At 45.4% G+C, this 26,751-nt stretch overlaps 1 protein-coding gene across 1 annotated transcript in view; it reads right to left on the bottom strand.

The window, feature by feature from the left end:
• Window positions 1-24,600, bottom strand: part of LOC146868931 (torsin-1A-like) — a 61,385-nt gene extending 36,785 nt beyond the window's left edge. The window contains exons 1-3 of the mRNA XM_085613998.1: window positions 24,199-24,600; window positions 3,324-3,589; window positions 2,353-2,528 (exon numbers count right to left, since the gene is read on the bottom strand). Of these exons, the coding sequence (XP_085470124.1) occupies window positions 2,353-2,528; window positions 3,324-3,589; window positions 24,199-24,379 (623 nt within the window). The 5' untranslated portion in view covers window positions 24,380-24,600. The remainder of the gene's footprint in view (window positions 1-2,352; window positions 2,529-3,323; window positions 3,590-24,198) is intronic.
• Window positions 24,601-26,751: the final 2,151 nt, after the last annotated feature.

Raw genomic sequence — 26,751 nt, 5'->3', positions numbered from 1 at the left:
TAGCGCTGAAGGGAAGCATCAGTTCCAGGGTTGGAATGCCCTTTTGAGTCTGTGCAAACCTACTCATTTTCATATTTTAAGGGTTTTTACCAACTCTTATCTAATCTTTACCCATACTGAGGAAGGTTGAAAATTTAATCGGGACAATGGCAGTCATAAAACTTATTTCAGGGTAGGGGAAAAAATGGTTGGAGGGAAAGTGAACTTGCAAACACTCAGATTTTTGCCTGAGCACATCTACACCTGCATATTAGCTCATGCTAAAATGCAGTTCACAAATATTTTCTAGGAGTACTATTTCTTGGCCTACTTCTGTAAAGTCTTGTGAATTCATGAAAGTCATATCTGCACTTAATGCAAGGACATAAGTGCACTTTTGAGACTTTATTTAATAATTGGGCCCCTGATTAGGTCTGGCGTTAACCATGACATTTTGTGTTTATTAAAATTCTGTCTCTCTCTCTGTTGACTAGCTTTACTGTGAGTGACAGCATTCTGTTCTTTCACAAGGAGCATAATAGACACAGTCGTTTTGTTCAGTGACAGGAACTACTGTTGCAATGTGTGCTTTTAGAGACCAAAACTATTTTTGCTTTTGCCAATGTTTGTTATAATGAGGGCCCGGTAGCTCCCACACCAATAAGGTTTTTACAAAAAACCTGCCAAAACAAGTCACACATTGACAAAACCAAAAGGCTGACCAACAATTCCAGACCTATTGGCTTTACCAATGCTTGTTTATTATGCTTCCCATAATCTTATTAAAACTGGTTATACATTTCCCATTATGAATATTTTTGGGAAACACTAGCACACATCAACACATTTTACTAAATGAGGATGCAGGAAAATGGTACCTAAAATGTTACAGTAGTTTAGCTAATTGTTTTTGCATTTTTTTGTTACCATTTTATTTTGAAAGCAAAGAAGAATCAATCTTGCTTTCAAGCTTCTGCATATATTTGCATCTAATCAGAGAGCATTCTGGGAGCAGTATGCATAGCCTCATTGTTAAATATTGAAAACGTGTGTACACATTTTTATACTGGACCCACTTTCAGTAGTACAGTCTGAACTTACAACATGTACTTAGATCACTCACCCTAATAAAGGTTTTGCATTAATGAACCAAAAATACAAGTTTGAACAGCATTAACACATGGACACAAATATTACCTTAACTGCAGGCAAAGCCTTTCCCTGATCCATAATGTGGTACTGTAAACTGGCAGCCAAAGGGTTTGTGCTGCAGGGTGTTGGGCCTACTTGTCCCAAGGACAAAATACACATGAAAACTTGTTGCCCTTGACTCCAAACAATATGTCCCGGTCGTCGGGCTATAGGATTTCCACATCCCTGTTGTCCCATCTCAAATTATCCGTCAGCAAAATCTCAAGGAGACAGAGAGACAGAGAGAGAATGGTTTGTTTTCGGTCCGCGGATCATATGTGATTTTTGGTGGTTTATTCTCAAATTTAACCCCTCTCCCGCTTGAAATCATTTGCATAGCGCATAATTAAAACTGCGTCATCCACGTAAAGATGAACTGGATGACGTCCAGCCATAACTCATCTGTGTCAATCAGGTTGAACACACTAGAGAGGTCCCTAAAGGTCCTATGGAGTGCTTCTCCCCTTGCTTGGATATTTTCCCAGATAGAAAAAAAGATTTGGGGTTTGCTTAGCAGTACCAACCCCTCGCCGAAAGCAATATTGGTCCTCTGAGAAATGTTTCTACACACCCCAATCTTTTAATTTTTCCAGGATTACCCTCCCATTGATCTTTACAGAGGAGTCCAGGAGAGAAATTGTTTTTTTGTGCAGATTTCATATAGCGCAAACTCGACCCGAAGGCTTTACATGAGCACTGGTTACGTTACACAAGGACACATTCAGGCACGGGGAGATTAAGTGATTTGCCTAGAATCACAGGATGTGGATGCGACCCCAAGGCTCGAACCTTGGTTTCCAGCACCAAAGTCAGCAGTCTAGCCGACGGACCACATCCTGTAAAGTTCTACTTTTATACCAAGTTTGGCGTAACACTGCTCAGCGTGCTGCTGTGTCAGAGAGCAAAGTTAATGAAAATTTAAATTCAAATTTTTCACCCCTATTTTTTTTTGGGCTCTTCTGGGCGGATTTATGCGGCATTTCAAAACTAACCAAGATTTGTATTTCTTTTTCCAACAGATTTGTCAAATAGTGCCAAAGTGTTAAGCAAACAAAAACCACCTTTTTCATGGAAACTCAGACCCAACCATAACTACAGAGTCATTACCATAAACGCCGGTATTTATAAAACTTACGGTCATGGCCCAAAGCTCCCTGCTAGTAGGAGACACCCTCTCCGTACCTGAGGAAGATGAAGATGGCTTTACGATAGGAAACCCCATCGATTTCGTCATAGTAATCCAGGAAGGGCTTGATGGCATCAATGAGTCCAGGGTGGAGTTTATCCATCTCATCGAATATGAAAACAGAACGCGGGCAGGCACTGACATTTCCACGGATCCACATCTGAAGTTGGTCCTGTAGAGAGGGTGGAAGGTCATTCACAGCAACGCATAGAGGGTGCTGTGCACTTTAGAAATGCTTATTACATTACATCAACATCCCAGATCCAGCTGATGGGAGACTAGAAGAAAATTAAACCAACCCAATCCCTAGCTTGATGCAGCAATAACCCAAGGCGTAAAAATAGGTTTGTCACCCAATCAACAGCAAAGTGACAAGACCGTGATCACTATGATAAGAAAGCAGTCAAATCCAGACCAAACAGTAACAGCACACTTTAGAACTGTTGCACTAGATACCATGGCCTTGCTAATTTTACAGCCCAGATTTGATTTTATGCTCATAAGAAAACATATATGTGCCATTTTGCTTTAAAAGCAGTTTTAATCTCAGGGAGTTAAAATAGGTTTTTATTACCTGGTTGTTCATTTTAATAAATATTAAACACATGCAAAGCACGGAACTGTATCTAGGTAAATAAAAATAGGTTCGTTTAGAACTTATTTTCCTACGGTTTGTAATTTTTCTTGTACAACTCCAGTTTTCTTTCTGCAGAGATGGAGTGGGTTGGGAACCACCATGGCTTTGAAGCAATGAGGTGGGCATAGCCCCGAGTTTGAGGCATAAGGATGGTGCGGTGACTGTAGAGATGGAGTGGGGTTGGCATGGCCCTTCATTCAGGAGGAATTGGACTGGCATGACCCATCCTCTGTAAGGATCAAGTTAGCATGGTCTGAAGAGAAAGCAGATTTACTGTTGCAAAACCTCAACAGAATTAAACCAGATGTGAACTGCGGCACCACTACTTGCCTTGTACTTGGGAACGTGGTTGTCGTGTGGAAAGTGCATGGCGGACACAAACACATGCACAAACTTGCTGTTCAGTCCCTGTGGGTAAATGTTCTCAGCGATGATCTTGCTGATGTAGTTCTTGCCGGTTCCGGTCCAGCCATGCAGAGAGAGTGTCAGCGCTTTCTTTGTGTCCTGGTTGTTCATGAAGCCCTTGAGTGCTTTGAGGATCACTTTCTTGGCCAGGTGCTGTCCGAACAGCCTCTGCTCTAGAGCAAGCTGTAGAGCTATACCAGAATAAAGACAAAATATCTCAATGACAAGCTTTGTTCTCCTCTGGGTTTGTGAATAAAATAGTTTTTTGGTATCAACATTTAGCAGTGAAGACATTGTGTAGCATGGTTTCAAATGAGGAAAATGAAAAGCACTCCTTGTAGCAAATAATGTGTGTGACACCTGGGGCACCAGGGCAGTCAAGAGTTACTGGGCTTAAGTTACATCAACTGGAGTGGTTCACAATGGTGGGTAAGCTGTGTTGATTACTAGACTTCAGACTCAGTGGGTACCGATAACAGCTGACAAGTACATTAAATACCCATATGCTATATATAAAATGGCAGATATCACTGGAAAGAAAGCTGAACTGCAGGACCGGTCTGTGGATGAATTAAAGCAAATATGTGCTGACAGGGAGTGGAGGGTCCCATGGTCTAAGGACAGGGAACACTTTGTTAGCCACATACCAAAATGCTTGGAGGGAGAGGGCAGTGCACAGTGAAGATATATGTGGAAAGCTTTCAGGAGAGCACTTTAGTGCAAGCTTCCCCTAGACGTGCTTCTCCCCTGATTTCTAGAGTTAACTTTCCCCCTGCCCCAGGATTCGCCTCCTTTTAGGGTGGGGCGGAGGGGGGACTGACCTAGCAGAGAAACTCCAACTGAAATCCAGGAAGTTAAGGATTTAGCAGAAAAGGGAATTTGAGAGTGTGAAACAAAGGATGGCCCATCAGGCAGATGAGATGCAGGGAAAGACAAGAAGGGTGGGCTTGGAAGGAGAAGGAAAGGGAAAGAGGGAGACAGAATTGGATATGGAGCAGATTGCCCTGGAGAAAGAAGCTCAGGTTGGCAACAGAGAAAGACGACAGCTCTGGGGATATTGAGTCCCCCTCCAAGTCCAAGGAAAACACCACCAAGGTACCAAAGGAATGGATACACATGTACGTCTCTGGAACAAATATTCTCATCTGGATCAGTACTTTTGAACTCACTTGTAGTGCTCAATTTCTAAACTGTCAGTCCAGGGCAAATGTAAAAGTCCAGTATTTGTAAAGCGTGAATTACCCGAGGGTGTCAAGGCCTGGGGGCCGTGTGGAAAGATTAAGCGAGCTATTGCCCATAGTCACATGGTGCTGGGCTGATCTGGCGCCAGGGATCGAACTGTGAGCCCCCAGGTTCCAGAGTCAGCTGCCCTGGCTGCTGCACTACACCTCTTCCCTGAACCTGTAGTGCTACATGTATTTTCACATTGTGAGATTGTGGTGACCTTTGACTGAATGAATTTGCACTGACCATTTTAAACGTACATCATTTTTGTGCACTTGCCTGATTTCATTTCATACCTTCTTGCAGCTTCAGAGTATGAGGCTTTCAAATCTTCTAAGCACAGAGCAAAACAGCCTTGCTGGAACAGAGCGTGTGGGATGTGCGTTTGAAAGTGTGAGAGGAATGTCCTTCTGCGTCTCAGAGTCAAAATACAGAGGTTCGGCTAGCTTCAGTCTTGACCTTGGAACAGACCAGTAGTGTCAGTCTTGGTTTTGCAATAGATAAAGGGAGGGGGAATTTCTAGAAGTCTCTCTCCATGTTTAGTAAAGGGTATTAAAGACAGGAAATTTTGGAGCTCATACAGAAGCTCACTCGTGAGGTGGACGCAGCGTCACAGGGCAAGTTTTGCTGTCCCATTGAGACTTCTGGATGACGGAAAGGGCTGCCCCGTCAAGCGGACCAGAATGCTGTACTGCAAGAGCTAGGAGTTTCATTGCTCTGTGATGTTTTCATGTTGTGCTCCTCTTAACAGATTCTTTCATTTGACAGTTTATTCCTGCTGCAGTGCTTTTTTTTGCATTGGGCGTCCATTATTATTATCTGCTTAGGTTATGCTTCCTTGCATTCGACTTGTGAATGTTCAATTATTATTTGCGAGCACTTTTTCATTATCTGCTCGTGGTTTATCTCATGCATTTGAACTTATGAGTGTTTCATTATTACATGCTTGAGCACATACATCTATATATATTAGCACGCTGTTTTCCCGGTTTCATTTCACATCTGGGAAAGTCTGTTAGAGAATGTTGCATTGATAAAACCTCACGCTTTATTTTAAAACTGCCTTTTGATTTGCCTCATTTTATGAGTGCTGAGCTTCCTTTACAATGTGCTTTTTCTTCTTTTACTGACAGCCTCTTCTTGGGAGTGCAGAATTTCTTTTATTTGGGAGGGTAAAGCAAAATGTTACTCATCATCAAGAAGGGACTCAAGTCTTTGACAGTATGCCAGAGAAGGGCAATCTGACAAGAGTGTATGAAGGATGAAGCCAGCCCAGTCCTTAGAGGGTCTGTGAGAACAATAAGGCAGATGGCATTCCATTTGAGAATTGAATCCTAGCGCGTGACTTAAAAGAGTGGATGAAAGGGATAGAAACAAATAATTACCAGCCCCTGAATCAGGTAATGATAGCAGATCGCCTAAGGGAAGGGTTTTCTAACCCTCTCAGAAAGCCTTTATTTGACCTTACTGAGAAGAAGGATCCAGAAAAACTTGTGTTGGATGACAAGTGGCTTGCCAACAGAGTGAACAAGGGACAGGAGCATCACAGTTTCCAGCCAAAGGGGGAGAATAACTCCAAGCAGCCTGGTCATAAACCAGAGGGGAAGGGCCAGAATAGTTCCCATGGCTCTCAGCCAGGGAGAAAGTCCAAGGGGAATGGGGTCCCAAGGCAGCACCAGAAGGAGTGAAATGCTTTAAGTGTTACCGAGACGGACACAAAGAAACACTGCCAAGTGAAGGATGCGGTGACAGCAGCACCCATGGTAGCAAGAGTGATTTTAGTGAAGCCAGACATAAAGGGAGGCTTTTGTGTTTAACTTAGTCACTGGGGATATCTAGGAACTAGACCCAGAGGTTCTTAAGCATATTCACCCAAACTTGTGGAGGTATACAAGTCGAGTGGAAATCTCTCGAATTCAGGTAGATAATCACTGGTTCCACTATACTAAATCAAGATTTAATTCTGTGGTTCTCTGGTTACACACAGACCTCTGCAGTGCATTAACTAATAGAGGTTTCATACTGTACTACAGTGCATTTCCCACTGACTTTTTAAATTTATTTTTCATTTACGCTGCCCATTATTTTATATGTGGATACCTGAAGGTGAAAGACCTAAAAACGTACAGAATATTTTGGGCTTATTCATGAGAAGCTTGCACCGCCAGAGCATCACTTTTTTTGATGCTCCGGTGGCGCAAGCATCTCAACCATACCTAGGAGGCAGTGCAAAGTCACCCTGCATGGCTTTGCATTGCCTCATAGATATAGAGTAAGACATAGCAACGAAAGTCACTGCGTTACCTTACTCTGAGTCAAGGAGGTGTTCCATGGGCTTTGCGTGGGGTTACCACGCAAAGCCCATGGACTCTGATACTGCCCCATATTTACAAAATCACGTAAACCTCAGCAGCCAGATCAGGCAATCGTAATCACGTGTGCACGGATTAGCAACAGAATCTCAAAGGAAAGACATGAGGAGGTGCCTGGACCAAATGGGATTCCCCCCATACTGTTCAAGCAAGGACCGGAACACTGGGCCGCCGCTCTTAAACCAATGTTCGAAAAAGCCTGCAGACATCAATAATCCCATCTTCATGGCGGGGAGCCATCATTTCACATATCTTTAAAATGGGAAACCAAAATGACCCAAAAAATTATCGGCTAGTGGCCCTGCTCGACAACGAGGTCAAATACTTTGCAGGACTCTTATTAGAGGAACTGACATGGGCAGCAGAGGTTTCAGCAATACCATACAACCAAACAGGCTTCTGTAAAGGTATAGGAACTACGTCCAACATATTGGCTCTTCTTCATTAATCAATGCTGCCCTTGAAGCGAAGCAACCCCTGTATCTGTGCTAAATTGACTTCAGCTCAGCAGTCGACCATGTCAACAGAAACCTTCTGTGGGAAAAATTTAAAAAGCTGAACATCCCCCCGCTGCTCTTAAAACAACTAATTCTTCTGCACAGCGAGACATGGGTGCAAGTCAAGTTAGGCTCTGGCGAATACCTAACAAGGAAGATCTCAACAAACATCGGGGTTAAACAGGGCTGTGTACTCGCCCCAATACTTTTTAATCTTTTCATGGGAGAGCTATCAACGCTGCTAAATTAATGCAATTCGCATGCACCAAAACTAGGGGACTCCCAGCTGTCGAACCACTTTTACGCAGACGACCTGTTACTTATTAGCCGGACCCCTGTAGGCCTACAGTGGCTGCTGGACATTACATCAAGATATTCTGCTGCTAATAGGCTTAGCATCAATCGTGAAAAATCTAAAGTTATGTGCATTAATCTCCCCAAAAAGAAAACATGGAATTGGCTCTAGGCATCAAGGAAGCGGGAAACGGTCTGCCAATATAGATACTTGGGGGTCATCATAGACTGCAAGGGCAACTTAAAGCCGCAATGTGACGCCACAAAAAGGAGAGGGCTAATGGTGGCGGTGGCACTCAAACTGGTCCAACTTTACTACCCCTCATATAAAGGTGATCCAGGCAAAATTAATTCCAGCCATCACTTACGGCAGCGAAGCGATGAGGGGGAAGGAACGCTGCCTCAGTAGATGGAACGGTAGCAAAAGGCGCTACGCATGATCTTTGGCCTTACTAGGTATACATCGCCTGCCCAGATGAGACTAGAATTTGGGCTACCAAAAGAAGAGCTGGCAAGCAAAGGAACCTACATAAAAAGCTGGCATAAAGTAAGCAGAGGAGATCCGAAAACTTTAAACGCTCTTCTGTGAAGGAACTTCAAGATAAAAAAAACTTGCCCGGCAAGGCAGTACTTGGAGGCCGCTATTGATCATCCCGGCTTACGGCAACAACTCCCAGGCTCCCTAGCAGGCTTTAAAAAAACAGTCAATAAGACAGTCCGAAAAGAATCATTGCTGCAGGACAAAGCCGCCTTGATAAAGCGTGCGCACAGCTGGCTTACAGTTCAATCGTACATCAAGCCCGCGCCCCAAGCTTATCTACAGACAGGCTTCTCCAAAAAAACAAAAGAAGTTCCTGAAATTTCGCCTAGGGCTACTGCCATGGCTACGGCCACAGCTACCAATAACATGCCGACTTTGCAGGAATGGCAAAGAAAACACAGTACATCTCATCGCCATCTGCAGCGAACTCATTCAAGAACGTCGCTCCTTCTTGAGACCACTTTTCAACAACCGCAGGATACAGACCTGCAGGTAAGCGGCGCTTGCCTGCTTCAAAAGGCGATGACATCCAACTACGCTGCCGAATGGTAAAACTCCTTGAAACAGCAGAAACCCGCTTCAAAATGCTGAAGGATACCCAAAAAAACCTAGCAGCACCATAAAGGACAAGAGGCTCAATTCACTCTTACCCTCAAAGAGCAAGCATCAGCTGGCACTGGCAAACAAACAGGCGGCATTATGTCAGCATGAGGGGCGTCTAAATACTCCTAAGCATCCACAAACCAACTTTAGGAGAACGCGGCCCTGGCAGGGAATCTGACAGTCTCCAATGTTTACTGCTTAAACCATCAGGAAAAATAGTAGTAGCACCCAGAGAGAAACACTCTAGCAGCCCACCTAAGATGCAAGTGAACATGGACCCAACAGATGGACTACCCAGCTTCCACCAAACCATCTGCTGAGAACGCTCAGGAACACCGCACCACAGTTAATCGCACCAGCTCCTCGAGCAACGAGTTCCAAAGTGCACTTGCTCTAAGGTCGAGCCTGCGCCAGACATTTGGTGAGGATGAATAATAAGCTGCATCTCCTGGTCCAACTCAAGCAGAAGGGCCAAAACCAAGGTCCCTGAATCTTACCCAAGCCTCAAGTTGCCATTCACCAAGCTATGTCTCTCACTAGGTGGAGGACAATACCGAAAGCAAACAGCCACTTTGAACTATACTGAATAGCACTGACCACATTACAGGGACAGCCCGAACTGTCATCATAATTAATCACTTTCTCTTTTTTAACGCAAACATGTTCTTTTTGAATTGGCACTTTACTACATTACCCCTCGGCCAGCAACAAGGACTAACTTACTGCACATCTTATGATAAACAGGCTGCCTAACTGAAATCCTACTTTATTTTAACTTTGCTGCTGCTGTTTCAGTATGTTTTTTACTGAAGGATTTATTGTCTTAATACGTATGGATTTGACCTTTGTTTTACACTGAATTTTTTTCTACATTGTAAAGGTTTTGAATAACCATGTACAATAAAGCATTAATTACGTAAACCTGGGGCAGCCATCCCCCCAGTGGAGGCGTAACAAGGAGAAATGTTTTAATTTCTCCTCGCTTTTTTCCTCTTTCCATGTGTGCTGCATTCTGCAGCTCACATGGAAATACGAAAACGCCCCTCAGGATTGTTTTGGTAAAGTAAGGTGCCTCGTCCAAAAACAATGCTGCCTACCTTGGTGTTAGGCAGCAATTTGTGAAGGAAAAAGGACTGGAATGCACCACATTTCATAAATACAGTGCATTTCAGCCCTTTCACATTGGCATAGGGCAGCGCCGCAAGAAGACTTGTGGCGCTGCCCTCCGCCAATTCCTCATAAATGAGGCCCTTTGTTTTTAGCTACACCCCTATGCTCAATGACCTTTGGTTTGCTAAACACAGTTCAATATCATTTCCCCACCGTAAAACTGATTTGCTGTGGTAATTGGGAGCTGTTAGAAATGGGGGTCTCTAGTTGGCAATGGTTTGCACCTTTATCCAAGTAGGGACCCTTCCTTATAGTCAGGGTAAGAGGGATACACTACTGAAGAAATAACCCTTGCTCACCCCCTTGGTAGCTGGTCACGAGCAGTCAGGCTTATTTCAGAGGCAGTGTGTAAAGGATTTGCACATACCCAACAGTAATACCGTGGAAACACTGCAAAAGGACGCCACACCAGTTTAGAAAAATATCCAATACTTAATATATTCAAAACAAGACCAAAACAATAAAAATCCATTATACAGTACTTAAAAATATGCACTTTGCGGGGAGCTGGCGTTGGTCGGTCCGGACTGCGGTGTGGAACAGGGCAGTGTGTCGCAAGACTTACGAGCAGTGCCCACAAGCCATGGTGCGGCCACGGTTGTCGAAGTCAGCAATGGCGTCGATGAGACCAGGGTGGCGAAGTGAAGCAAGGCGGTGCAGTGCCCACAGGTCACGGTGCAAGCAGCAGCTCAGCGGCCATCAACAGTGAGACCAGGTTTGCAGTGCGAGATGCAGCGGTGCCCTCTGCGGTGTCTTCAGGACACGGAGCCAGCGACGGAGTCAGTGACAGAATAAGTTGCTTTCCCCCTCTGTGGCAACTGAAACCACGGTTCCAGAGGCGGTACCCAGAGGTCGGTACCCAGAGGTTGGTGAAGTCTTTGCAGTCCCTGAGACTTCAGAACAGGAGGCAAGCTCTACTTCAAGCCCTTGAAGATACTCAGCAACAAGTAAAGAAAGTTCAGTGTAGTCATTTCACTGTTCAAGGCCTAAGCAGCAACTGCAGGCCAAACCAAGAAAGAAACACAGCAAAGTTGCAGTACTCCACTTGGCAGTTCTTCCAGCTTCTTCTTTTTGGCAGGTTCCTTGATTCCAGCGAGCTCAAACCAGTTCCATCCTCTCTGGCCCAGCTTCCTGACAGGAGGTGGAGACAGCATTGTCCAAGGCAGACAAGGCCCATTCAGGTGCAAGGAAATCTCCTCCCACTACTATAAATACAGTCCAGGTCTATTCAGCCCAGCCCGGACTCATCCAGGAAAGGCAGCACACATCTTGATCCCCCCCAGTGGCAGTCTGATGAGAACGCACATCCCCAGCCCCTGTCACTCCTAAGCCAAACAGTCAATCCACAAACCCAGCAGAGGCACACAGGATGGCTAAGAAAGAAAATACCTACTTTCTAAAAGTGGTATTTTCAAACACAGAAAATAGAAATCATCTTTACTAAAAGATGCATTTTTATATTCTGAGTTCAGGCATACTAAACCCCATTTCTCTATCTTGTCCCAATGGGAAGATATGCTTATAAGATGTTATAAGTAAAATCCCATTCTATCCTAGGGGACAGATAGCCTTTCCATAGTGAATAATGAAACACACGGTATTTCACTACCAGGACACGTCACACACACCAGTACATGTCCTACCTTTAATATGCACGGCACCCAGCCCACAGAGGTACCCTGGGCCTACCTTAGGGGTGACTTACATGTAAGAAAAGTGAAGATTAGGGCCTGGCAAGTGGGTGCACTTGGCAGGTCGACATGGCAGTTACAAACCTCCCAGACACTGCAGTGGCAGGTCTGATAACTTTTCAGGGCTGCATGGGTGGGTGACACAATCAGTACTGCAGGCCCACCAGCAGCATTTAATTTACAGGCCCTGGCACCCTCAGTGCACTTTACTAGGGACTTACTAGCAAGTCAAACATGCCAATCATGGAAACACTAATCCATAATACAATTTACAATAGTAGCACTTGCACTTTAACACTGAACAGCAGTGAGAAAGTACGCAGAGAGACTGAACCAGTCAAAACTAGGAAGTCAGAAAGGAAAAAAACAGGGGAAACATGCCAAGATGCGCCAGGGGAATTTATGGTTGAAGGCTGTTGATGAGGAGGAGAACCACTTTCTAGAAAAAGAGGAAAACAGACCAGAGGGGAGTAGGTCAGAGGTAGAACCAAGGGCAGACACTGAGAAGGCACCTGTCCTACTGTCAATACCACCTGCTCCAGTGGGAGAGGAGACTGTGGATCCAGAGGCAGATAAGGCGTTGGGAAACTGAGTCCCTGCCGGAGCTGCACATGCTGCTTGCGGCAAAAGGACCACTCAGATAGGAGTTCTGTAAGGCACAAGCTGAGTATCCTACACTTGGGGGCCAGGTGAATATTGCCCTGGACAAGATAGTAGTTGGAAAGCACAAGGCTGCTTTGGTAGATTGACTCCTGTACAGTGAGCCAGCTGACCCCCAAGTCAGGATAAGGCTGGTGGTTCCTTAGGCGCACAGGAGTTTCCTGTTAGCCCATGAAGAACCCTAAGCAGGTCATATGGGCATCAAAAAGAAAGCCAGATTAGCGCCTCTGTTCTTCTGGCCAGGGGTTGATCAGGATGTGAAGAGGTTCTGCTGGACCGACCTGGCCTGTAAGGCCAGACTAGAGCACCTTTGGTACCCATGCATTTGGTGACTGGTACCCTTTGAGCGGGCGGAGGCTGATCTAGTTGGTCCCTTTGAACCTCCACAATCATCAGGTAACAAGTGCATACTAGTCGCGGTGGATCATGGTACCAGGTAACCTCAGGTGGTTGGCTTGATGAGCACTAGTGCCCAGGTGGGAGCTACAGCTTTCCTAGGGATCTTCTCCAGGAATGGATTCCCCCAGATCATGGTTTCAGACAGAGGAACAAACTTCATCTCCTTTTATATGAAGGCAATATGGGAAACGGTAGGCATGACTTACCACTTTTCCACAGCGTATCACCCCGAAACCAAATGGATTTGTCGGGCACTTCAATAAAACCCTAAAGAGTATGATGGGGACTCTCTAATCTCCTCAAGATGAAGTTGGATATCCTCTTGCCATCCCTCGTGTTAGCTTACAGGGAGATACAAGAGATGCAAATAGGGTTCAGCCCTCCTGAACTTCTTTGTGGGCATCGTCAGGTCACGACTTTGGTCAAAGAGGGCTGGGAGGGCAACCCTAAGGCCCAGGAATGTGGTGGAGTATGTCCTGGGCCTCGGGAGGCTGATGGCCCAGCTCACAAGTAAAACGAACGACAAGCTTCAAGCCATCCAAGAGCATATAGAGTGGTATGACCAGATGGCTATGGTGACTGGGTAACAGGAGGGCCAGGACGTTTGGGTCCAGAAGCCAATCTGTCCCAGGGCTCTCGAGCACAAGCTGTGTGGCCCTTAAGAAGTTGTCAAGAAGATTTCGGATGTCAACTATTTAGTGGACACAAGTGCCGCACGGGAGCCCCAGAGAATGTGTTACGTTAAATCGGCTGATGCAGTCTCTGCAGGAAACACGGTTTCAGTACTTGCAATGGCTGAAGAAGTAGAGGAGAATGAGCCAGTCCCTGACTTATTACAAGGTGATAAGAAAGATGGTTCATTAGAGTAAGTTAAGCTCTCCTCTGAACTGACATCTGAACAGCAAGCAGAGTGTAAATTGTTGCTGGGACTATTTTCCCCATCTCTTCTCACTTACCCCCCAGAGCCAACACCTGTGTGTGCATGACATGGACACTCCGCCTGTTAAGAGCAAGACATACAGAATGCCAGACGGGGTACAAGAGTGCATCAAGACTAAAGTGGTCAAGATGCTGGACCATTCTAATAAATGGGGGTGCACAGCTGAAAGAGTCCAATAAGCAAGTATTTGTAGTAAAATAACTTGTTATTATTTTATTATTCTGGTTTCAAAGAACTCATCTGTTATAAAACTGTCCAGCCAACACGTTTCATTCCCTCAACGGGAACTTCATCAGGGCTGAAACATGACAAGACAACAAACATATTACATATAAATCTTAAGACACAGGACTCCCAACCAAATTTTTTTTTTCCACAAAAATTGTATACAATGAACTGAACAGAGAAAAAAAAAAAACAACATTTGACTAATACATTTAAAATCACATGTATATTAACAAACCAACATACATTGCGGGTTCAACAATTACATAACTAGAGATAACAATCAACAGAACCATTTGATACATCCAACTTGTAAAAGATGAATTATATTTTGGTTGGAAACACACCTGCTATATAACAGATCAAAATTGAGTGAACCCCCACTGGTGTGGTCCGCGGTTTATAATACAATTCCAAAAAATAACAGTCTAAAAAGGTGAATTGGTAACTTCTAATATGTACCATTCACATTCACAAAGAACCTCTCCCTGATTCAATATATGATAGCACCCTGTATCATGATGTTAGACACAGTCCTAGAGCAGTCCAGTGGTGTTGGTACCTAAACAAGAGTCAGTTGACCTGTGCTTCTGTGTAGACTATTGTGGCCTAAATACTGTGACCAAAACGGATGTTCATACTATCCCCAAGATGATGGATAAGTTAGGTGCAGCAAAGTACTGTAGTACTTTTGATCCGAATAGTGGCTACTGGCAGATTGCCTTAGTCCTTGGTGCCAAGACGACAACCGTATTTTTTAACCCCAGAGTCTCAACCAATTTAAGGCTATGCCTTTTGGACTGAAGAATGCGCCTGACAATTTTCAGCACTTAGTCAACTGTGTGTTGTCAGGCTTAGAAGAGTGCGGTCTCATTTACCTGGATGACACTACTGTGTTTCGGCAACTCATGGCAGATGCACATGGAGCATGTGCTGTTAAGGATGCAGGGGGACAGAATGACAATCAAGTGACAAGTTAGTCCACTATTGTTTATCTTGGGCATCAGGTGGAGAAATGGGAGGATTCCACCCCTGGAGGCAAAAGGTCCAGGAGGTGCGGGACTGGGAGGTTTTCACTACCCAGACACGGACCTTTTTGGCTACTATCAGAACTTGGTACCCTGGATACCCTCACAGGTCATTAGCACGCTCTACAATTAGACATAACACAGTTGCCCCTTTGACAGGCCTGACCTCTATGAAACAGCCCAGTAAGTTGATGGGCTGGAGTGTCAGAAGGCATTTGATGACTTGAAGGAAACACTATGCAATGCACTTGTGTTGAAGGTCCAAGATTACAGTCAGACCTTCACTGTGCAGACAGATGCTTCAGACAAGGGAGTGGGAGCAGTTCTTCTACAGCTCAATGAGAAGGGAAGGAAGCGCCTGTTGCCATTTATCAACTGCAGACTGCTCCCCAGGTAGCAGAACTGGTCTGCTGTTGAAAAAGAAAGCTTGCCATATTGTGGGCTCTTCAGAGATTCAGGTCATACCTGTTTGTGGAAACGTTTGTGGTACAGACAGAACACGAACCCCTCAAGTGGCTCATGTTAATGATGGGGGAGGTGGGGGGGTGATCCATAGTTTTTCTAGTGGTCCATATCTCTATAACGGAGGTAGAAATCAAGAATACAATACTTTCAAATGACTTTACAGGAAATCAACATAGGACAGGGAAGCACACTCTCCAGAGCCATGCAGAAGACAACCCATCCCAACAATATGCAAAGTTTTTCTACACACCAGAGAGATCGTGTTCAGCACATGGCCATGAAACAGCAATTCGTCATTTTAACATAAAATCTGAAAATTTCAGCTACATATCAAGGTTTCATTGTTACATTGAACACTTAGCCTCCACTTCTAGCCCACTATTCTACCTTCCGACCCCCTTTAGCTCCTGCTCAACAGTGACATAGCAGACAACTAATGCTTACATGCCGTCACCTAGGTTGCAGGCTGATCTGTTGAGGCCTTTACTTGGGGTCCTATGCCCGTCATTAATTAATTGTTACTATGTGCATATTGTCATTTGCCAGTCATGCCTCAGGGCTACCAAAACAACTGACATGTTAACTGAAGAATTATTCCATTTGACTCTTCACTAGTTACAGGGCTGAGCAGTCAATGTTTAAATGGGAAATGAATGAGGTTAGAACCTCAGATATACCATGACAGTAAACAACAAATATAAATCATAAATCACCAAAGAATAATACGCTTTTATCAATTGATAATTAAAAATAACCAATACAATTTATTGTAAACATCTGGCCAAGATACAACCTCAAATATCTGAATAGTGTCGCTTTCCCGAGTGCTAGAATTTCTGTTAACATCGGCCATATGGCCAGTGTTATAATACAAGGCTGAGCTCAGATAGACTGAGTTCTTTAAAGCGCTTTGTTTTTACTACAATGTTTGTACGAGGTAAATGGAACAGTGGCCTAGAGAGAAAAAATTATACAGCAACCCTACTATGTTTTGTCTTGCCCCTCATGTGTTTGTTGGCAGTTAAATACTAGACTCCTCAGTGGGCTGAACCCCATCAGCCAAAGTTCCAGGCAGAAAATAGTAAAAAACCATTTCACCCAAAAACTCACCACCCTTGCAAGAAGGTCCCATTCCCAGCAGTCGAAGGTGAGGTTTTATGAAAACAAGAGTATTGTGACTAGTTAAATTATTACCCACCAAACTAGGCAGACGTCACCCCCTCAAAACAGGCCAGCTGGTATACACCTGCTCAAATCCTGCAAGCGCCTCTGCAGACGCCTCGAAAGGATCAGACGTACCAGCAACGCACCCAGTGACCTAACATCAAACTAGCCCCCCAATGAATACCACCAACTTCTGAAAATTACCAAGGAAAGAGCCCAGACTACCAGCCTTGGAGCCAGCTCAAACCACAGCAAGGAATTATTCTGCATCAAAGAATTCTCAAAACCCACAGCAACCAAGAACACAGTCACTCCCTCCCAGGACATCAGAAATACCCGCACAGACTTCTACAGCAAAATCGCCACCATCTACGAACAATTCGACGCCCAACCTTCAGTAGCAGCCCTCAGACTCCTCAACATCACAAATTCCAATAAAAACACAATAGCTATGCTGGAACCACTCTACACAGAACACTACCACAATAATGAACACCATCCACACTCAGGATCACCCAGAGACCCCTGCCCTCACCAGATGTTCAACCTAGGGAACAGTACCATCAGCAAAGAACTCACCCATCACCTTTGCCTCCTTCTGTGTGTTTCCACTCCTCTGGGAAGTCACACCACTCCTCTAGAAAGCCACCGCAGACCCCAAAGAACTCAAAAACTACTGGCCAATCTCCCTGCCCCCTTTCCCTGCAAAGCTTCTGGCGAAAGCAATAAACTGGAACTCACCAACCACTTACAAAGCTACGACCTAAACTACCCTCCCCCCCCCCCCCCACCCAAATCTAGATTCCCAGCAAATCTCAATACAGAAACCACCTTCAACACAGGCACCAAAGACATCTGGGCTCTCCTAGTCAGAGGAGAGACAGCCCCCCTGATACTCCTCGATCTCTCTGCAGCCTTTGACACCAAATCCCACTACACCCGCCTACACGGACTCCACCAGATGGGGATCCAAGGGAAAGGCCTCAAGTGGATCGTAACCTTCCTCACTGATAAAACCCAGAGCCTCCACATCCCACCCTACACCTCGGCCCAAAAGAACATTATCTGCAGCGTTCCCCCAAGGGAACCCGCAGATGATGAACTGTTCAACGTGTACATGGCCCCTCTGGCCACCCAGGTCAGATCCTGCGGCATGAACATTATCCCCTAAGCTGATGATATTCCGCTCATCCTCTCCCAATCAGATCCACTAACACCAAATCCAACTTTTCCACGGGTGCATGACCAGCGTGGCCAGCTGGATGCACAACAGGTGCCTTAAACTGAACACCGACAAAACAGATACTAATCTTCAGGAGCAATACCTCTCCATGGAACGACTCATGGTGGCAACTGAACTTGGCCCCTCACCCACAGAACACGCAAGGAACCTAGGAATCATACTCTACCACAAGCTCACTTTGAAGAAACAGATGAACTCTGCCTCGTCTTCCTGCATCCGCAATCTACGCATGTTCAACATCTTCCAGTGGCTCTCCATCAGCACCAGACGCACTGTCACCCAGGCCCTCATCGCCAGCCACTTGGACTACGGCAACACCCTATACGTGGGGATCACCTCAACTACTAGAGACTACAAACCATCCAGAACGCAGCAACCAGGCTCATACTCTACTTTCTGAGGTGGACCCACATTACCCCTCACCTCAAGTCCATGCACTGGCTACCCATCAGCAGAAGGAGCTAATTCAAACTGGTTACCCTTGTCTACAAGGACCTGCACAACAAGGGACCAGCCTACCTCAATCACAGAGTGATTTTTCTCCAACCCATCAGACAACTACACTCCGCTTACTTATCCCTAGCCCACACGCCCCACATCCACAGAAGCAAAAGTGGCGGCAGCTCCTTCTCCCACCTGACTGCAAATTCATGGAATGGCCTCCCCCTTCTAACAGCCCCCACCCTGCAGGATTTCAGGAAATACCTAAAAACCTATTATTTGACTAACATCCTTTCAAAGCAGAACCGCACTTCGTTCCCCCCACCCCCTCCCAACTCCAGCACCTGCATACCCTTGCGGTTGATGAGCAGCTTTATATGAGAAGTTGGCCTGATATATGCTGTCCACTAGTTCTAGTGGGCACCTTGTATCAGTCCAACCAACCCCTTATGGTGAATAGGTTAAAGACAACCTTATATGAAAGCTATCCTAGTGGTAGCTATGGAGAGCAGCCTTCAGGCTAAGTCTTGAAGGAATGTAAAGCAGCTTGTTTTACCAGTCTATAATCTCTTGAATGATCAAATGAAAGGACAACCACACCAGGTATATATTTAAAATATATGTATTTAAGATAAAGCACAACCCTCTAGTCTCTTTATGAGACTGGAGTTCAAAGTACTTAATTTACAAGTTAGCAATCAACAGTAATAGCACAAATACACATACGCGCCCTAGGGGCGTACCAAACCATATACCAATAAAGTGGTATAAGAACCACGACTGAACTAGACACAAGGCCTACAGCCTCTAGAATTGCTGGGACCCCAAGGAACCACCCAAGGTAGTGACACAGGCGACCCACGGGGCCGTGTGCAGTGTGTAAACACAACCGCGGTTTCCCGTTAGCTTCTATGGGCAATGTCGCGGTTGGAAATTTAAAGATTAGGAACACTTAGAATCGAGTTAGAACCAAACCCTTTTGGACTTTGGAAGTTCTAGGGCTAGCACCCACGGGAGCACCGGAGTACTCGTGTTACCTCACCCAGGGAAGCCGGGTGCATAGGTGTCTTTTGGTGTCGTGTCGCGTCGTCGATTACAATGGAAGCTGGCGAAGAACTGCTGCTGCCGTGAAGAGGAGAAGTGTCTGAAGGGATCCAAGCCTGGATCTAGGATGGAAAGAACCTGAAAGCAGAGGGGACAGAGTCTGGGTCACTTACCAGTGACAGAGGGCAGGATGGACCAATGCCCACAGATGTCGGGTGCCTCAGGGGAGTTGACGGGTGTCTTGACTCTTCAGCCACGAGGTCCAGGAAGCGTCGACGAAGTCCACGAGCCTGATTCGAGCTGTCCCACGAAGTCTGTCGAGTGCGGCGGTGTCGGCGACCAGATAGGACCCAACAAGCATTGGCAACAGCAAGTCATTGGAAATCATAGAAAGGACTGCGGTGCAGAACAGCAAGGTCTGAGGGACTCACCCAGCGAGGGTAAGTCGGGAGCAACCAGGAAAGCCCAATTAGAAGAGGAGTTGCCTTCGTGGGGACCTACTAGCCAACGGGCCAGCGATCGCGAAGGAGCCTTGAGCGGTCGCACTTGAAACTGGCCCACGAGTCACTCGTGTAGGCCAGCAATCTTTGGTGCAGGAGGTGCTCAAGGCTGGGGCTACTCGGAGCCCAAAGCACAACTTCGAGGAAGTGCCAGAAGATAGTGTTGTTGCAAAAGTTCAGTGTCCAGGGGTCACGGTTCCACGGCGATGGTGGTGGCCATCGATACCTCCTTAGCCATCCCCTGCCTCCTTTTAATGCTGCCCATGGCCCATTATTAAATAATTGTAATTGGTATTTGGGACCAGAGGGACAGCTTTTAAATATACACGCACTACACCATCACTGCACACTCACCTTGACAATAAACCAGCTCCGCTGCAATTGCAGGCGTCGCAGCACACTTGGGGTACATTCGGTACCCCAAGTTGGGGCCGATGATGAAGCATGCCACCAACTAGGTTGATGGGTGAGGCCTTTCTTAAAAACCTAAATGGTTTCCCTTGACTAAAGAGACTATTCTGTTTCTTCATATCTACATACACATATCCCCTTCGACCGTGGGGCTAGTTCCTTTTGATTTTCTACATTTGCACAAATGGAATGACTGACCAACCAAAGTTCTGCTTTAATGGAATGTATCTTCTAATCAAATGGAGGTGGACCTTTTATTTTAACCAGTAAGACCGAGAAAGAGCCTAGAGAACTAAGGGAACTGAGAAAGAGTTTGCCACTTAAGAGGTTAAAATCAGGTCAAACCTACCACCTAAAAGGAGGATACAGCAAAGAATGAATGGTCCTGCTCTGCCACTTAAAGTTGTCAAAGCAAGGACAACAAAGTCTTGCTCTGCCAGTTGAGAGATGGACAGCAGAGAGAAGGTCCACTGAGCGAGGAGAGCAGATACGTACTCAGTGATACGAAATAGAGACATCAGAGCAAATAGAAGATATATCTATTTCTCAGTCAGTCTGAAGTAATATAGAGGAGAGAAGATAAGCAAGTGCTACTCTCCCAGACAGCAATCAGGGTCAACCAGATGTCAGTCATTCTTTATTAGTTGCCCCGGAAAAAACAAAAATGTGCTCAAAGGTGGGATAGCTACCAAAATGAGAAAACTCTAAATGGCCATCCCAAATTCTTTTTATTAAAGCAAGTAGAATGGGTAGTCCATATGCCTTTAGCACATGCTGTTTTAAAGACGTAAGAATTACACATGCCAATTAATGACACACAAAGGAGGCGGGGATCTCTTAAGGAGGATAAACCTAAGTTTAAAAAATTGAAAGCATGGCAATCCAGTCCGCCACTCCCAATTCTAGAGGGAAGACTAATTTCAGGGAGGATGTACTGAGCCAAGGCTGTCAAGTTCACAGACATATCAGCGATGAGAAGGCCGTCATGTTCACCATGGACCAAAAAAAGTTGTTGTAGGGAGACTACACTTGTAGATGTGTAGTGTCTCAACGGACACCTTTCTTTTAGTTAACAGACACCTACAACAAACCCCACCCACAGCATGATAGGCAAGGGTCCCCACTTAGGGAAGACTACGCAGGGATTTACTGGGGAGTCAATATGCAATTTCAAGCTATAAGTAGCGGTACAAACGCCTGTACTAACATTTCTGCCACCAACACTCTCAAGGGGTGCTATGGGTCGGTCTGGGAGTCCATTTAGGAGACCCAGTGTAGAAAGCCAACATCAAAGGTCTATAAATGTAGAAGCTGAAAAGCATCCTTGCCTACGTAACCAGTAGCTACCTCGCCGACTACTTCCATGACCAATCTCACAGTGGCGGCTGGTTATAACGGGCGAAAGGTGCGTTGCCCTCCCTAGCATCCGAGAGTAAAGAGAGAATTAATGTACAACACAAAGCAGCTTTAAATAAAGTGCTCTCTGCTTCGTGTTAACTCTGTAACACAGATTGTTGCTTACTTGCTTAGTTGCTTTAATAATGAAAATGAAAGTACTGAGGAGCGAGCCGAGAGTCCGAGACATGCCCTCGTGCGCATGTGCTGGGCTGGCTGGGGCGACGGCTTTCGCTCGCCCTTGAGGCACACACGAGGAGAGAGTGATGTCAGCATGGAAGGAGTGGCCGATAGAAGCGGAATGGTTAACCTGTATATGGGGCGCTTATGCTGTGGCCCAGGCGTTTTCAGCCGAGTGCCATTGAAATAAATGGTATGGGGCAGGGCTCGCCTACATCGAGGAAGCGAAGTGGGTGGCAACAACTGAAGGAATCCCTTCATGTTTGTACTGCCATTTAAACATCCTGATTGGATGTTGGAAGCTGGGGGAGTGGGCTGTGCAGGAATTCGTCTAGGCAGCTCAGATTTCATGTATCGTGTTGGCGGTTTATTATCTAGGAGGGACACCGGCCAGACGAGATGGAACCTAACCAGGCACAAGCTTTCGAGTTTCGAGGTAAGTGAACGACTATAATGTGGAACATAATGTACTCTTCCGGTCAAGTGTTCATTGGGCTTTTGTTGTGTCAGCTTTATTCGGAACAGCTTAAATAAAACGGTCTGTTTTTTTCCTCGCTATCAGTTCAAGCAGTTAATTGAAAACAAACCGATATATTTATTTGTGGGGCACCTACAGCGTGCTAAACAGAATAATCGTTCTCGGAGACATTTTGAGAATCAGCGTTGAGATGGATCCCCTCCGCATGGTGCTCTTAACATACTAGCTGTAGTTTAAGGAGGTACTCCGGCTTTTGTGTCCTGTGGAGACTAAAATAAACTGCTCTTTTTATTTCCGAATGACAGACCAGGGACTCTTCTTGAAGCACACTCCGGAGTAGCTCTGCCTCTACACAGGTCCTCTGGGGATCAGGGCTTCATTTCTGCCAAGATGTCAGGCGCACTGGAAGATTCTGCATTAGGCCTTAATTTAGTGTTTTACCACGGGCTGCTGTGCTGACTGCATGACACCAGACAAATGTGAGCAAGGGTACAGTCAGTAGAAGCCGAGGCCTGGTCATACCCCAGCACCAAATGTATTACTTTTTCATGCACGCACTCTAGTCTACACATCTCGTCAGAGCAGAGGCCACAGGGGCCTGCTTTACACCTCTGAAGACCCTATCACACAGCACAGAAAAGGAAATTCGTCGTCATTATGAGTTTAAATAATGCTTGACATCATAGCAAAGATGCCCTCTATCTTTCACATGAATGCCAAACAATTTAAAAATTGATGGAGAACGAAGGACTGTGTAATGTGTGTATGACAAAATTAACTGCAGCACATTAACAATTTATGGGCACAGTTTGCGGCTAGAAATGCTTACGGTATATTACATCAGTCAAAGGCTGTTTTAGAATTTCACGCACAGAGCCTGTCTCAAAGCCTCTGGAATTGGTTCGAAACTGCAGTATTGAAGTCCGTGCTTGGATAAATACACAATACTGTGCGGTGTTAGTTGGAAGGTTAGCAGATTAACTCTACTTGCCTAATCCGAGTGGGAAGTATTCACAAGTAATCTTGCTACATGGCTAACTGGGGGATGAGGTAATCAAAACAATTCCAAAGGGAAGATAGATTATGAAGCGTGCCATTGTTGCCAGTCGTGCTTTACTCAGTGTGTGCATGAAAAACGAAGTCATTTGGTGAAGTTTTTCTCCATAATACACCACCAAATGTTGTACTTTTCATGGAAGAAGTCTAGTCTGAACAGCTCGTAGTCTCAACATTAGGTGGTGTATTGCAGCAATTGCTTCGATTCAACCCCCCCGAAGAGTGTAATTCAAAAACGGGTGACTTTTACGCCCCACCACTTTCAAATGTCACCAGCCGCCCCTGCAATCTCAACACAAAAAAGTTATGATTTTGATGTTTGCAAAGGACTAATATACCACCGAACAGCAGCATCAATACGCTGTTCATCCAGACTTTTTTTATTAAGAGTTCTCAAGTTTCCCAGGTCCATGCACAAGTACCCAATCAAGTCCAGTTTTACCCATTGCATTCTAGTAGACGTAATCCTGTAGTGAAATAGCACAGTAAAGATTAAACCACTGCTTGTTATTTTCGGGTGCTTCGGTGGAGAGCTCGGTGCTGTGGGCGAGTGGAGTAGAGACAGACATGATGCGGGCAAGAGGGGTTGTGATAGAGTAGGAGACATTGATGAGAGAAACCTAACCTATAGTCTATACACGTATTAAAGCGTTACTCAAAGTGTCGCACGTAAGCATACGGAAACCACATAAATGCCACACATTAGCAACATGACAGCTATGCAGGTGCGTCCCCACAAGCAGCACTACCCCCAGGGGTGCAGCCCCAGCCCTCCTCACCGGTGCTGTTCAAAACCCCCTCCTCGCAGCACTCCGTAAACCTCCCGCAGTAGAAGCGCGGGTAGGAGAGGAAGCCGGTCAGGGCGGAGGCGGCGGCGATAGCCAGGCCCATACTCACGGGCTCCAGGGTCAGGGCCGAGGGCAGTGCGAAGAGCAACAGCAGCCACAGCCCTGGAGCCATGGCGAGCAGTTGGGGCACAGCGGACACCGGAAGGCGCTGACCACTGCTTCCGCCCTGTAGCGGGCAGCTTCTTCCGCCCCGCGCAAGGATCACTTCCGCTGGAACGGGGCCACTTCCGCCTGCTACTAGGCTTGTACTCAACAAACGCAGTACGCACGCGCATTCCGCGGATCCTTTTGCCGGGGAGGGGAGATGCCTTGCCCTAGCTCAAGGTAACGCATGCAGGGACAGCACAGCCCGAAACTAGCCCCGCCCACAGAACGACAGGGAAAGGTTGAACAAGAGCAGGCATTAGCAATGTAGCAATGAAAGAGTGTGTGTGTGCGAGTGTGTGTGTGTGTGTGTGTGTGTGTCCTCAACTCGGCCCCAGTTTCCCTGCTCTTACAAACACAAGATGTGCTCTCTGCTGCCCTAGAGGAAAGCTACAGGCTCCTGGCCTCAAACAAGGTTAGGAAGTGGTACGCTGCCATGGAAACTGAAGTGACATCAAAGGTTTGACCAGTTGTCCCACCTCCTGCTGGGAGGCTAGAGGAAATGCAAAGGATGAAAATACAGTTTGTAATCTGAGCTCCCGTAGTGAGTCAGTAACCTACAGCAGAACCTTCTCAGTGAAATTACTAGGGCAGCCTGAGTGAGGTCTGCAAGGGGCCAGCCAGGGACTGAAGTCCCAAAACCTAAGTAGACGTCATCATATAAAAGAACATTCTGGCAACCCTATTGTTGTGGCTTTTTAGAGAGGCAGGATTAAGTAAATATTTTTCTCTACAATTTTTCTAAATGAGTAAAGGCCACTTAAAAGTGGTGTGCAACCCGCGGGTGTGAATTGCACATTCACCAATTACCGTTTGTGCAGAGTGTGGAATTTTGTTGGTGCACAGTTTGTACCGGAATGTGATTTGCAAACCTCACAATTGGGTATTGTTTCTCCCGCTCCATGTGCGGGGAGAGAAGGAAGAAGCTGGGTGTGGCTTGTGAGACTGTGTGAGGCACCAGAAAGCCAGCCCTTCTTGCTTTAAGCCTACTTTAAATAGTCTAACATTAGAGGCTAAGGCACAGGCCAAGTCAAGTCAAGTCAAGTAAAGCTTTATTTTGATTGCTTTTTTAGCAATCATAAAATCACATAAAACATACAAAGCTTTTACATCCATAAAAATTGCACAGTAATAAAAATACTTTAATCGTTAAAAACTTCTTAAAATTTAATGTGTGTTTAAATTATTAGGAGCAGAAAATATTAAAATAAAGCATTTCATCGATCTCCCTCCTTATATCACTAAACTCTTCATGTGACAAAGCACTTTTTTCAGGAACATAGATATCCTCCAAGCTATATGCTCATTTTCTAAAAACTGGTGCTTAATTAGTGCCGGGCGACATTGCCTCAGCCACTACGTTTTTAAAAGAGGAATTAACCATACCTTTCTTAACTCCATATAAAATGTACAGAATAAAACTAGGTGAATGGTAGATTGGACCGAGAAGGACATAATTGTAACTCACGCCCCCAGTCATTCATTTTTGGAAAGAAAGCAAATCTATGGACAATCCCCAGTCTAAACCTGATTAAAAGCAGCCTATTTTATCCGCCAGGAACAAATACTAAATATGGCTGCAAGCTAAAAGTTGTAAGAACCATCTGATGCTGCTGAACACTTGGCTTCAAAATTTCCCCAGATAGTCTTAACATGTCCAAATGTTGGAGACCCTCCTTTATTAAGTTCTTTCTTGTGATCAATTGGATTGAGCTAGGATTGGAGAAATATTCTGGGTGACCAAGATCATTCATAAATTCTTTCACAAACTTAATCCATGGAATCTTTAGGGCCCCTTCCAAATCTGTCTTGTAAGATCTCCCTATTTAACTTGGTCTGATCTTTTGACCAGATCCTATGCCAAAGGAGAATAGGTTCCAGTTTGATGAGGTCAGAAAAGTATGGGAGGCTCAGCATGACAAACGTATGTGGAGGTACTGGTGGAGACTGACAGTATCTACCTTAAAAAAGTGTTTTCTACTAATTGTATCGGGTGTGTATCAGCAAAGCCCCAAACCCCTGCTCCGTACATTGCGGTCACAATGCATTTTGCTTTATAAATTTGTAAAAGTTCTCCTGGCAGTTTCCTGCTCAGTTTTCTTGAAAAGGTGGCCAAGGCTGTTGTTGTTCTAATAAACGCCAGCTTTTTTGCAGAGACAGCTTGGGTCCAAGAATCATTCTGATTAAATAAAATACCCAGGTAAGAAAAACTCTTGGTGGGGGCTATTAAGTGCCCACCCAAAAACATGTCCCTGGACCTCTGATTTCCTCATCCACATCTCATTATAAAAGTCTTTGTCATATTAATACTGAGACCAAGGTCCTTCCTAAATTTAGAAA

Source organism: Triturus cristatus, chromosome 1_2 (genome assembly GCF_964204655.1).
Source record: "Triturus cristatus chromosome 1_2, aTriCri1.1, whole genome shotgun sequence".
NCBI classification, from domain to species: domain Eukaryota; kingdom Metazoa; phylum Chordata; class Amphibia; order Caudata; family Salamandridae; genus Triturus; species Triturus cristatus.
Note: the sequence above shows the minus strand (reverse complement) of the source record. Positions and strands in the feature narration are given on the sequence as shown.